General features: G+C 32.1%; 1 protein-coding gene across 5 annotated transcripts in view; it reads right to left on the bottom strand.

The window, feature by feature from the left end:
* LOC129616016 (zwei Ig domain protein zig-8) overlaps positions 1-14,873 on the bottom strand; it is a 158,823-nt gene that overhangs the window by 17,997 nt on the left and 125,953 nt on the right. For all 5 annotated transcript variants that reach the window (XM_055531435.1, XM_055531436.1, XM_055531439.1 and 2 more), the window contains exon 3: positions 384-553. In XM_055531435.1, the coding sequence (XP_055387410.1) occupies positions 384-553 (170 nt within the window). The remainder of the gene's footprint in view (positions 1-383; positions 554-14,873) is intronic.

Raw genomic sequence — 14,873 nt, 5'->3', positions numbered from 1 at the left:
AAAACGTCAATTTCTTAAGTGAGGTAAAATAGCAGTTTTCTCTAATTTAAACGCACCTGGCAGACCTGTTAACTGATCTTTAACGTAGTATAGGAATTATATTTCTACCTCTTTTGGTTTAGGAATTATTTTTATCCAATTTATATAAAATTATTAAAATTTTGACAAAAAATATTATTGTTAATATTATGTAATTATGTTTTTGTAAAATAAAAATAAAAATTTTAAAATAAGTTTTAAATATCGCGACAAATATTTTTAATTTAGGAAAAATTCCCTTGACCCATCAAAGAATATTTGCAATAATTTTTTTTTAACTTTTTAAATATTTGTGCATCATAATTCTTAACATTTTCGTAACACTTATGTATTTAAATACTTACCGTTCTGTTTCCCAAATTCTTTACACGACAAACCAATTTAACAGTTTTTCCAACTAAACCAGTAATGTTTGATGGAACACTAGTATCAAATGACGGTCCACTAGTACCTGGTGTAGGAAGTTCTTGTAAAAAGTCAGTAAAAAACCTTTTTGATGCTCCTTCAAGCGATCCTATAACAAACAAAGTAATCCATGATTTACTAGAAACGAAAATTTTCAATACTTTTTCTTTTCACGAAACAAGCTATTATTATAACATTGTAATTTTATTTTATAGTTGATAACATTGATAATTGTTTATAAATGAATTATATTATGGTTAACAAAAGTTTAAGAAATTTTATTCCAAACTTTGTCAACTTTAAATAAATTTTTATTTTTTATTTTGTGAAGTTTTGGATATAATAACGAAATTGAGAATAACGAAAGTATGACATAATATTACTTTTGTCAAGGTTCTATAAACTGTTTATATAATTTTAATAAGTTGTTGAAGGCACCATGGCTTGTAACTAAAGCAATGCAAACAAACTTGTTTGTGAAGGCAAGTAATTAAATATTACTTTTGATTATTTCGAGAGAATTGAAAAAAATATTTTAAGCCACTAATTAAGTTTTTGTTTGTTGCCAGAAATATTTATGGTGAAAAATTTAGGACTCTACAATTAGCCAGGTTTTTTCACCAGTTATCTTCTTGTTTTACTTATTTTTTATTAAAAGCAGGGGAACTCTTGGTGTTTTACTAATTTTTTTCTTAAAAATAATTCACATATTTATTAACATCCCGGCGGCTTGGACCACGAAATATCCGCAGTAAGGTACGCTTGTGGTAAGAGTCCACTAAAATCCAAATGGAAATCCAGACGCGACGGACTCACAATGAGCGGCTCTCTGGTCTGCGACTGATCCCTGAGGGACGGCAGAAATTATATGTGCTGCCTTGCATGAGGGAACTATACTCAAAGGCTAGAAGAAGAAAACTCCGAAATAAAACAAAAAAATGCAATGAACAAAACGCAAGGATTGAATACCTCAGGTGGTAATCCAGTAATGCTGGAAAGTCCACACTCTTCGGAGGCTGGTCTCATGGATTCTGGGGGAGACGACTTATTGCATAATAGATCGGCGTTGATGGACCCATTTAGAAGGATATCAGGGGTCATGCGATCACCCCCATTGGTGATTGCAGAGAAAAATGGCAGAGATAAGGATGATAACTCTAAGAAAAAGTCGAATAAGTTTGCAGAAGACAAAAAGATGAAAATCCAAAAGGGCAGTATGAAAAGGCATCTTATACAGGAGAGTAAATTGGATACTCAGGACTCGAGATTAACCGAGTTAGAGAGTCTTTGTAAGGCGCTACAAAACGAGATCTGCAAATTGCAGGCAGGGAATGTAGATTTGAAAAATCAAATAAAATCTGCATCAACAAAAATGAAAAATAAAGATGCGGAAATTATTGTATATGAAACCGACGTGGAAAAACTAGCTAGAGAAACTGACTGGATTCTAAAACGGAATATTGCAAAGAAGCGAAAAATCGAAAAGTCTGCTGAAATAAATTCAGAGAGGACAGTTAAAAAAAATAATGAAACCAGCCCTAAAATTAAGGCTGAAAATCCAAAAAAGCACAAGCCTCCTCCGGTCATATTGAGCATGATTAATATTCTAACATAGTTAAGATATTAAAAGAAGAAAATGAAAATGAATACAAATTACTAACAAAAGCTATAAATAAGGCTAGACTGGAGTGGCACACGTATGAGAATAAACTAACAAGGCCAGTTAAAGTTATGGCTAGAAATCTGAATCCATCGTGTGACTCAGAGGATATGAAAGAGGAGCTCATTAGCAAAGGTTTTAACTGTCTAGATGTTGTAAATAAAATCAAAAGGAAAAAAGAAAATGGAAAATATATTTCAGTAAAACTTCCGCTCCTTATGCAATCTTTTGACCATTCGGAAGAGATAACCAAGACCTATAAAATAGAATTTCTACAGCACATGAAAGTAAAAATTGAAGCACATAAAAGTTTTGCACACCTAGCAAGGTGTTAAAGGAAGTATCATATTCATAAGCACTTCAAAGCACAACCCCATAAAAGAGGAAAATGAAGGAACATGAGAACAAAACCCCACAAATAAAAAGAACTGACGCAGACATTATGCAAATTATGCATAGTATGTTGATTAGAATTAACGAGATTTCTAAAAGATTATTAAAAATAGAAAATGCATACACTGAGCTGTATACGGGGACACCAAAGAAATTAAGAAAAGATGTGCGTAAATGAGGTACGTATAGTAACTTAGAATGCTAATGGTATTCTTAATAAGAAACAAGAATTGGAGGTCTTTCTCAAAACGAGAAATATAGATATTTGTTTGCTGTCGGAGGCTCATTTGACATATTATACGGGCCTTAAAATAAAAGGCTGTGATTGCTATAAAGCGATACATCCCAGCAATCAGCCAAGAGGAGGTAGTGCAATACTCATAAAAGAAAGTATAGAACATAATGAAGAGTTCAAGATAGAAACAACTTATATTAAGCTTATTTCGATAAAAATTAAATCGACTAAACAGAACTTTAGTATTGGTGCTGTACACTATCCACCAAATTCCAGCATTAAGAAAAATACTTTTAAAGATCTTCAGTACAAACATGAACTGCTTCTTCTTCTTCTGCCTCTTCGTTTTCGAATGTTGGCGATCTTTATACACGTATTATTTAAGTGATGTTGTTGACAATTTCTTTATATTTTTCTAGGTTGACAAGTTTCTCAAACCTGTCCAGTTTCTAATGTTTCTTAGCCATGATATTTGTTTTCTCCCGATTCCTCTTTTGCCTTGAATTTTGCCCTGTATTATGAGTTGTAATAGATGGTTTTTTGTGTTTCTCATAACATGTCCGAAGTATGCTGCTTTTCGGCGCTTGATGGTAGTAAGTAACTTACGCTCTTTGTTTATTTTTCTCAGCACTTCGGCATTGGACACCCTGTCTATCCAAGGAATTTTCAGAATTCTGCGATACAGCCACATTTCAAAAGCTTCGATTCTATTCATTTCGGCTACTTTCAGAGTCCATGTTTCCATTCCATACAACAAGACAAACGATACGTAACATTTCAAGAATCTGATCTTTAGTGCTATGTTTAGATCATGATTGGTGAGCACTTTTCTGTATTTAAGGAACATTGCTCCGGAAAATTCAATTCTACACCTTATCTCATCTGAAGAGTCCCAATTTTCATTAATCCAGTATCCGAGGTATTTAAACTTACTTACTCTTTCAAGTGCTTTATTATCTATAGAAAGTGTTGTATTATTCAAGATGTTTTTCCTACTTACCACCATGTATTTTGTTTTATCAATGTTAATATGAAGACCGAATTCTTAACTGTGGTGGTTAACTTGGTTTAACAAAGTTTGTAAATCTTCGATACTGCCAGCTATTAGCGTGGTATCATCTGCGTATCTAATGTTATTAGTGTTGATACCGTTAACCTTGATACCTTCTTCTACATAACTGGTTGCTTCTTTAAATATGTTCTCTGAGTACATGTTGAAAAGTAGAGGTGAAAGAATACAGCCTTGTCTAACACCTCTCAGAATCTCGATTTCTCGTGTTGTTTCTGCTTCTATTTTGATTTCAGCTGTTTGTTTCCAATATAATCGTTGGATGCAGTTTATTTCTTTCTGGTCGATGTTCATATTTTGTAAAATTTCGATTAGTTTATGGTGTTGTCGTGCTAAGCATTTTTGATAGATTCTATTTTGGATTATTTTTAGAAATATTTTTTATACTAGACTGATTAAGCTTATTAGCCTGTATTCTTCACACCGTTTTGCATTCCTTTTTTTTTGGTAAAGTAACAAAGATCGATTTTAGCCAATCTCTAGGGTATTCTCCAGTGTCATATATTTGATTGAATAATTTTACTAATTTTTGTAAATTTTCTTCATATATCAATTTTATTATTTCTGCTGGGATTTCATCAGGACGTGTTATTTTGTTTTCTTTCGTTGATTTGATTGCTTGTTCAATTTCGCTTTTCGTGATTGATTGACCTATTAGATTTGATGTTGCTAACTATGTCAAAGTCAATCTACTACCATCTGACAAGGGTCTTTTATGTATTCTTTCCAGACTCGTTTCTTTTCTTCTATATAGAATACGACCCTATTTTCCTTATTTACCAAACTAAATGAAGTCTTTTTTCAATAAATACCGGATGCCTCTTTCAATTTTTTATGAAGGTTAAAATCGTCGTGGACTTGTTGCAATCTTTCTATTTCTTTGCATTGTTGATTGAGCCATTCTTTTTTTGCACACCTAATTTTTCTTTGGATGGTTCCGTTTAACTGTTTGCATTTTACCGGATTTATATTTCTATATTTCGTGACAAAACTGACAGAACTGAATCAGTTTATCACTTCTTTCATTCCTGTCTCCTAAACAAAAACGACCGGCTACTCTCCTTGAGTGGAACCCACTTTGGCTTTGAAGTCACCTAATATGATATTTAATTTTTGTGGTTTAGTGAGTTTCATTAATTCGTCGATGTTATAGTAAAACTCTTCAATAACTTCATCATTTTTGTCTGCTGTTGGTGCGTATATTTGTATTAAATTGATGTTAACAGGATTTGCATTTAGCTTGAGCAGCATTGTTCTATAGGAATGCGGAATAAATGTTGAGACACATTTCGCAGCATGGCCTCTGATAATTATGCCTACCCCATTGCTGTGATTCCTATTTTGATTACCAGAATAGAAAACCGTTGCGTCATCTTTTTTGAGCTCGTCGGCATCTGGCCAGCGCATTTCACTTATACCGAGAATATTGATGTTTAACCTTGTCATTTCTAATATGGTATTATCAAGTTTTCCTGCCTCATATAAACTTTGAACATTCCATGTACCAATGTTTAATTTATTTTTTGTTTTACTTTCGGGGATTCTTAGCACCCTCGTTGCGCCAGAGACTAAGAGCCATTGATTTACTTGATTGTTCATAAAGATTTTCTTGGGAATGTTATTTCAGTGGTTTCCCGTTGCCGTCTGAAGCCCATGGCGTTGACAATTCACATGTTCATCCGCCTTTAGAATTAATTTTTTAACTCAAGGACAAGAGGTTGCCCCGCTAGTTAACACATTTGTATAGGGAACCGCTTGCTCCGAGACAGTCGTCCGCTCGTAGCCGCCAGTTGCTGGACAGACGCTACTAAATTAAATATCTACTTTGCTTTTCGACATTTAACCTACAAACATGAACACAGATATCTAATGGGAGGTGACTATAATGCCATACAGATTGGGGTTCTACAATAACCTCAACTAGAGGAAGAGAGCTAAGAAAAGCTATTCAAGAACTAGGTTGCTGCTATCACTCCGCTGGCACTCCTACTTATTGGCATGATGATACTAGCAAGGTTTCTGATGTTATTGACTTTTTTAACAAAAAAAATATCAGTAAACTTTCTAAGCCTCGAATATAATTATGATTTTAATTCGGATCACTCTGCTGTCATATTAAAACTAAGTGAAAAAATAACTAAAACATTATTTAGGCCCAGTTTGAAAAATATCAATATCAAAGTTGAAAATCAATAGAACAATTAGCTGTAAAGTAAGAAGGATTAATTAAAATCATACAAAAAGCTGCATGAAACAATACAAAAATGTCAAAGTACAAACCCACAGCAAATAGCTAACCTGGAAGTATAGTGGAAGTATAGTAGGTGAAACTAGGTAGTAGTATATTTAGTAGGGGAAAAGAGAAGGACCAAACGTAGATAGTAACGTTCGCGTCACTCTGATGATAAAACTGTTTTAAACAGACTTTCCCAGGTGCTTAAAAGAAAAATCCAAGAATTTAAATCGGCATCATACAAAAATTATATAAAGAACTTGTCAGCTACGAAGGAAACGAGTTATTACTTATGGAAGGCGGCAAAAAGCAAAAAACGACGAATTAAGCACGCTCCGCCACTAATTAAAGCAAATGGCAGTTGGGTGAGGAGCAAAATGGAGAAGGCCGAATTATTTGCTGATCACTTGGAAAGCATATTCACGCCAAACGGAATAAATTCAGACGTAAGTTTGGTAGAATTTATCGCAAATGAAGCAGGCAACAAAGCTCCACTTACTCAACTAGAAATTAAGGAAGAGATAAGATTCCTGAAATTGAAAAATTCAGGAATCTTATCAAATCCAGGTTTTGATCTTATTACTGCGAAGGTACTGAGAAACCTACCAGACGAGGCATTGGAACATCTGACGAAAATCATGAATGCAGCTATGAATTTTGGGTACGTTCCTTGTGCTTGGAAAGGTGCGGAGGTAATTAAGAAGCCCAAACCAGGGAAACAAAGTCTTATAGGCCCAGTTCACTGTAACCAATGATGTTTAAGCTTTTTGAAAAACTGCTATTTAGGTGATTAAAACCAATAATAGAAAATAGGGGCCTAATACCAAACCATCAATTTGGTTTTAGAAGAAATTATTCTACAATAGACCATACTGCAATATTGACAGTAAGAGCGAAAATTGACGATTCGGCAAAAAAATTACAGGAGGCAAGTAGTAAAATAAGCCAGTGGATTAGGGATTGAAAAATGAAGTTGAATGAAGCAAAAACCAATCGGAAAATAGCGAATCTACCACAAATTAACTTAAATGGAACGAACGAAGCTATCAAACGTATTGGGTATATTTGATAAATATACCCAATAATAAGCTAAGATTAAATATTTTACAATTGAATTCCGTACCAGCTGGGAAATCAAATTTTATTAAAATAAAACAAATTTTTAGTCTAATTTCCACAATTCGTTCGCTAAATTTAGTTCATAAAACTTCTAATCTAAATCTAAAAACTATTCTATTATTCATAGGCTTCATTTTCTTGAAAAAATATTTTAATTTAATAAAATTTAATTTCTCATTTTTTCTGAACTAAGCGATAGAAGTTTTTTATATTAACTGATAAATAAACTAAATAAAACTGTTCTAAGTACACTTACAATAAAAGTTTTCGCTGCTTCTGTGAATGCTCTTGAACTATGCACATGCGCCTACAAATTTTTGTAAACCGAGCTTTAATAGAAATTCCACAAATATAAAAAAACTTTATATCAAAAATTAGTATAATATAAAAAACTTCTTTTACTTAACTAAGAAAAACTGGAATTTCAAACTTTAAACTCGATTAACTCGTTACATAAAACGTAGCGTATGGATCATATCAGCATACGACCGACAAAGTATTATTTTATTTCGGATGTATATTTTAAATCTTGTTCTATTATTGTATTATTTTCATTAAATTGTATTGGAATTAATTTTTTATTTAATTTTATATAGTCAATTTGTATTTTAATTGCAAAAATTATTATTCCATTTTTAAATTTACCTCATTTCGTTGTATTAAATTTAATTTTTCAAAATCTATAGTATAACTTATTATACTATATTACAACTCCAATATATGACAATATGCTTACATATAATAATTTTAATCTAGCCGAAACAATATTGTCTTTGTTGGGTTCCGTTGAACGTTTTCTTTAATAATACTTAAAACAATTACTCATTAACAAGCATCATTTGTTTTCTATTATTTCCAACTGCCTATTACATTAGCAATAATGATTCATTAAAATTATTGTTCATTTTATTTGTTGATTTATTTTTTATTAATTCATGACTTTTATTTTCTAAAGTCAATATATGGTTTTAAAAATTTTTTCGATCTTTATTGAGTACCGAATATGCTCCTCATAACAGTACTTCCTAACTTTATTAATCTTTTTTTTTGTTTTCAAGGTAATATTGCATGTATTTTATTTTTTAAGCCGTCTATCTCACTTAGAAAGGGTATCCTATTTTTGTAATTACGTGTAAGTTAACATAATGCTGCGTCCCATGATATTTTTAATCATTTCATTTAAATCCATAAAATGAAGTACTGTTTCAAAATTATTTGGTATATTGATTCCGTCCAACTTTATTATTTTATGCCCCGCTCGACTGTGATACAGTCAACCAATCATAACAATGTCTAAAATTTAGTGATATTGATAGTAAGCGTATAAATATATATTTTATTTCAACAATATTTAAAAATTAAGTGCTTTTTTAATATTCTCTACGTAAACATTACTTACCTTCTTTTCTTTTTTTTTTTTGTGTCCCCTTAGACCAACCATCAAATTTTCTTAAATATAGATTGAAAGATATTTAACGCCCTCCATTTTGGTGGGCCAGAGGCCAAGTCGTCTTCTTCTAGGAGAATCCCGGATAATAAGGGGTCGAGAGGCCTCTACGTTGACATATTGCCCCAGACGAGCTCTATGTCTCAACGCCCTTTCTTTAATTTCGTCAACCACATATGGAATTCCTAGATCTCTGTGCAAATCTCCGTTTCGCACATACCAAGGGGCATCCACCATATTCCAGAAAACCCTATTCTAGAACGTTTGTATTCGCTGAACATGGATCTGTTTGGCATATCCCCACAACTGGATACCATACAACCGAACCGGTTTAATAATTTGGTTATAGAGCAGAATTTTATTCTGTATCGGCAATCTTGACTTGCGACCCAGGAACGAATACATTTCCTTATCTTTTAATTCTAATTCTGCCGTTTTCTTTTTAACATGTTCTTTCCATTTTAGCTTAACATCCAGTGTCATTTCAAGATATTTCGCCGCATTTTCCTGCGCAACATTTTCCCCTTTAAATTGACACGTGGAGGGTTCACAAGAACTTTATTTGTAAAATTTACTTGTGCAGGCTTAGTTTCATTTACTTTTATAAGAGTAGATATAGTATTGGACCCAAAATACTGCCCTAATGCACACCTGCCCTTATTTCTTTAAGTGTGAAATAGTCCCCCTCCTGTTTGCCTCTAAATAACCTGTTGGTTATATAAAAAGAGAGAATATCTACATATTGCTTTGGTAATATTTTTTCAATTCTGTATATCAATCCTTCGTGCAAAACCTTGTCAAAAGCCTATGCCGCGTCTACAAAAATTGATGCACAAATTTGCTTTTCCTCTAAGGCTTGTTCAATAATTTTTTTATTCCATGAATTTGATCAGTAGTTGAATGTGCTGCTCTAAACCAAAATTGATGGTTCGGAAATAATGACCTCTCCTCAATTATAGGTTACAGTCTTTTCAGTAATAACTTCTCAAAAAATTTCGACAAGATTGGTAGCATAGTAATTGGTCTATAAGACTTGGTCTCACTTAAAGGTTTACCAGGTTTTGGTACCATTATAACTTCTGCCACCTTCCAAGCTTTAGGCATATATTTTAGAATTTTTTTAATGAATTCTGCATATACCTTAGTGCAGAATTCATTAAAAAAATCAACATTGTTATACCCTTTTTCGGTAATTGCTTAAGTATCTCAGAGGTAATTAAATCATTACCTGGTTCTTTCCTGACTTTAAACTTTTTATTTCTTCTACTATTTCTCTTTGTGCAAATGGAGCGATAACGTTTTCTGCTCTCATGTTTCCTATTGCAGTATTTACGTTTGAGTGTATGTCATTTGGCCTAAAAATTTGTTTTGCAAATATTTCAGCCTTATCCTTATTTTCTATTGCCATTTGCCATCCGTTCCCCTAATAGGAGTGACATGTAAAATAGGCCTTTTTATATTTTTTGCAGCCCTCCATAAGGAATAATTACTTCAATGAATTATCTTTAATTTTTCTTATATTTCTTTTTAGAGTCTGAGTGAGTCGATTGAGCACAATTTTATTTGTTGGATCCCGTGAGTTTTGCCATCTGCGTCTAGCTCTTCTCTTTTCGCTTATCATATTCAGTATTTCCTTTGGGTAAGTCATACCCACGGATTTATACTCCTACTGTTTTGTATTATTCCATTTAGCGCTTTGTATGATTTTATTAAAATTCTCTACCATAGAATATAAATCGTCTTTGGTTCGTATTTTAATTCTTAATTTTATTTTATTCTCTATCTCTTCTTTAAAACTAGTCCAGTCAGTGGATTTATTAATCAACATGGGCTTATTTTGTTTCTTCGTAACTGTCTCACCTAACTTTAATATAACTGCAAAATGATCCGAATCCAAATCATAGTTGTCTTCTAAACTAATGAAATTTGGCAAGATTTTCTTGACAATAAAGAAGTCCAGCAGATCTGGTATCTTATTTCTATCACTTGGCCAATATGTTGGTCTGCCTGTGGATTGGCAGTAACAACCAATCTCTTTTAAAGTTTTTCTTAGCTCTCTACATCTTGAGGTCAATCTAGAACCGCAATCAATATGTTTGGCATTATAGTCACCTCCCAGAATAAACCTTTCTTTAAGAAGATTCAGGAGATCTATGAATGCACCACTCTTTGTAACACGTCCCGGAGGACAGTAAAGTTCACCAACATGAAAATTTTGTTTATAAGACTATTCGTACAGCAACAAATTGACTATCGTCTTTTTCGACTTTACTTATTTCATTATGAAATAATATAAAATTTCTTATCAAAATAGCGCAACCATCTTTTGATTCATTATTAGGATGCGCCGCTTTATATTGCATGTAACCATTTTATTTTTATATTTGTTTGTTGTTTTAAATGTGTGTCCGTTACTAAACATATATCGATATTATGGGTCCTGAGGAATATTTCTAATGTACGCTTCTTATTAAGAACGACATACGTCGCAGTTCTTATCTTATTTTCGTCCATTATTTTTTATTCTTTTTGGCGCACGTACATAGACATTATCATGCTTGTCTTCTAATCTGTTCAATCTCAATGAGATTTCGTTCATAGTTTTTATCATATTTTCTCAGTGTGGCTTTTTGGGTTTGTTGAATGAAAATCTAATTCTTGAAAATTTCAGATATTGTTTAACTTCATTTGTAAATTCGTGGTCAAAAATAAATTTATTAATTTAAAAATCTAAACTGCTTTTCAAAGTGGCAAATGTGATAGAAAATTAGTAATAGTTGATGATTAAAGCAATAAAACATTTACATTTTATTAGTTTTACATTTTTACTTAAGTTAAAGCTTAAGATAGTGACCAAAATTCTGTAACAAAAAGTAAAGAAGTTATAAGCAAAACTGCTGGGACAAGTAAAATTTTCGTGAAAAATGTATTTTTAAATTTTCCATATAACTTGAAAACCGTTTAGTTTTCACAAATAGTTCGAACTAAAATTTTACCTATTTTTGATGCCCTAAACAATGATATATAATATTGTACTCTTTACTGACTCTTTTAGAGTACCAACTCTTAACCTTCTGCATTTGTTGATTAGTTCCACATATTATGCTAATAATGGTAATTTAATTACAGAATTGTTCCAGTTGGCAGTTTTGGTTGTACATACAATAGGCGTTTTTTGTAACCCTGACGAATTCCTGCAGTTTATATTTCCCTTGACATTTGAAAGGTTGTAAGTGCTTAAGTTATTTATATATTGTTATAGCTTTAGGCGGAGTGTTGTGTCATTGTTTTTGTATGATTTCAAGTATTGTTGATGTTGCCAATCGTTCTGACAATTGCTCTTAATTCCTTGTTAGATTCGAGCACATCTGATTTTTAGTTGGCTTTTAGAGTTTTTTCATTATTTAAACAATTTTAAGAAAATATTTCATTGATTGATATCATTGAATACCTAATGTTAAAACCGTACCGAAAGGTATCCTACCGACTGTACGAATCATGTACTATGTTTTATTAAGAGTTAAAAACACAAATTTTTTATTCAAATAATTTGATTTCTTCGTTATTATATTATTTCTTTCTTTGTCTTGTTTTTGAAATATCAATATTTGCTAATGTCCAGATATATTATTATCTTTTATTTTCATTATTTTATTGAATACCTAATGTTAAAACTGTACCGAAAGGATGGCATTATTGTGTTGCTGTCATCAGATTTTTCCCAGCTAAATAAATTTACGAGATATTTTGTATTGATTTTTTCGCAAGCACAACCTAAACTTTTAAACTATAGCATGGGAATCGCCAGTTTAAGTAAAATCGTTAAAAAGAAATGGGAAAAATTTCATATATATCCATTTTAAAGCACACATGTGTCTCAGTTTCTGTTCAGTTTAATTAATTTTGAAATCGGTTTTTATAATGTGATGAAGTAGTCAATGTTCGGATACGTGAGAACCTAAAGATGGATGGAACACCAAAGTTCAATCTAATTGTATTTTTATTCATACCTGAACTAAATAAAAATTTTTTAGCACTTTTCCAAAAATTTTTTGAAAAAAAGTGCTTATTAGTTTCACTCTGTCCGTCCGTCCGTCCGTCCGTCCGTCCGTCCGTCCGTCCGTCCGTCCGTCCGTCCGTCCGTCCGTCCGTCCGTCCGCCCGTCCGTCCGTCCGTGTGTCTGTTTACAAAACTTCTACATTCTTAATGATAGAAAGCTGAAATTTAATACGTCACTAGATTTAATACGTCATAGATCTTCACTAGAAACTTATTTTCGTAGAACAAAATTTTCACCTATCTCCCCCCCTCTAGAAGTTATACCCCCCCAAAGCACTAAAAATGGCCTATTTTAACTATTTGTTGCAATGAAACCATAAGCATTTTTGAAATTTCGCAAACGCAGAAAGGCAGCGGCTTGCTTCCCCTATCGCGGTATACTATAGTTAAACTTTAGAAAAACAAAATGGCCGTTCAAATTTACCGTTATCTGAAGTCCTTTTTTTCCAAATTTTTGATGTCATTTTTCTTCTAGACCCCAGCCTGTAGAAGCTTGAAATTTTAGGAGCTTTTAGACATTAACAAGTAGTTCATTTCGTTAGAAGAAAATTTTTTTCCATCTCCACCCCCTCTCAAGTTATGGCCTCTTGAAATTTGTAAAATTTGCATTTTTGACACCTTATATTTCTGAAACCGCAAGTTTTTTCAAATTTCTATAAACACAAAAAGTTAACGGTAAATTCCATGACATTAAAAAATATAATTATTTTTCTTAACTCACACAATTAGCCCTTAAAATCGAGCATTATGTTAACCCCTGTTTATATTAATTTTTGCTTTATTTCAAAGACTGCATAAATGGTTCATCCTAAATTTATGCAATCCTAGAAATAGTTTCGTTTATAAATGAAAATAATTTTAATAGTGTGGTGGATATACATAGACTGTTTTTAAAAGCAGTATTTTCACTTGTTGAAGGGAAAAGTGCTACAATACAAACCATTGGTTTGACCCAACTTTATTTTTTGATATTCTAAATCATAACTTGGCCTGTTAAGATAAGTACAAAATAATCATTTTGTAGATGTAATAGACACTTGTTTATTTTCCTTAATTTTAATATAAGTTCATTAAAAGAAGCGTATAATACATTGGAAATTTCTAGCATAATAAGGTCTTCCCTTAAGGAAAATGGTAATTATAATTTTATTAACGGAAGTGCTAACTACAATACACTGAATAATACTAACTTTCATATTGTAATAGAAACGGGAGAAATAATAACAAAGCAAACAACTACCTTAATATAAACAGTAATTTCCAAAATAGTTTTTTTCGGCAATATATACGAATAACATCCCAAGAACTAAAAAAGAAAGTTAATTTCGTTTTATTTTAGAACACTGTAAAATTAACTAAAGCGCCTAAGCTTGTTTCCTTTAATTCTTTAATGAAAGTCAAATAATCAAAGAATTAAAGAAAATAAGCTAACAAAATCTAGAAAACAAATGAAACCAAGTAAAAACGTTTCAGTCGGTATAAACCGACTGAATAATACCCTGCGCTTTGACAATCTGAGTTTAAAAATTTGTTTTTGAAATATTTAGAAATAACTTTGATTGCTAAATGGCAATAACTTGAACCTGTCAAACCACTCACCAGAAACTTCACGGATACTAGGTCTGACCTATAAGTCAGACATACACGACGGCCGATATTCGTGAATCTAGCATTAATATTTCATTTAGCTTTAGTATTTTTCCAAATATTTAAATTTAACTTTCGTTGTATGGCTCGATCCGAACCTGTCGAGCAATTTCATCAAAACCTCAGAAATATATCTGACCTGAAATTGGACACACGACTGTCGAGTTTCATGAATCTAGCTTTAATATTTTTCCAAATATTTAAAATTAACTATCGAAACCTTTTTGAAATATTAATAAATAAAAAGTTTTTGAGTTGTATGGCTACCCGAACCCGTTGTCCGAATTGTTATAATTACAATAGCAGCCATCGTCTGCACAAAAGAAAAAACTTGTGGAAACTTGGTGTCGGTTGCATTATTCGTTTTTGAATTATAGTGCGATTGGACATGTCTAAATTAACGCAGAATTTTACGCTGAGCATTAATATATATATATGTCCATACTGGAGACGACTCCCTCAAGTGGTTACAAACTCCATACCAAAGTGAATATACCCCTGGGAAACTAACTTGTTTGTCAAACGCAAAGCCAAGAACAGATAGTTAACTTGAAATAATTCCTCAAG

This window comes from Condylostylus longicornis, unplaced genomic scaffold (assembly GCF_029603195.1).
Source record: "Condylostylus longicornis isolate FDR11 unplaced genomic scaffold, ASM2960319v2 ptg000157l, whole genome shotgun sequence".
NCBI lineage: Eukaryota > Metazoa > Arthropoda > Insecta > Diptera > Dolichopodidae > Condylostylus > Condylostylus longicornis.
The sequence above is the reverse complement of the archived record's forward strand: the minus strand, read 5'-3'. Positions and strand labels throughout refer to the sequence as shown.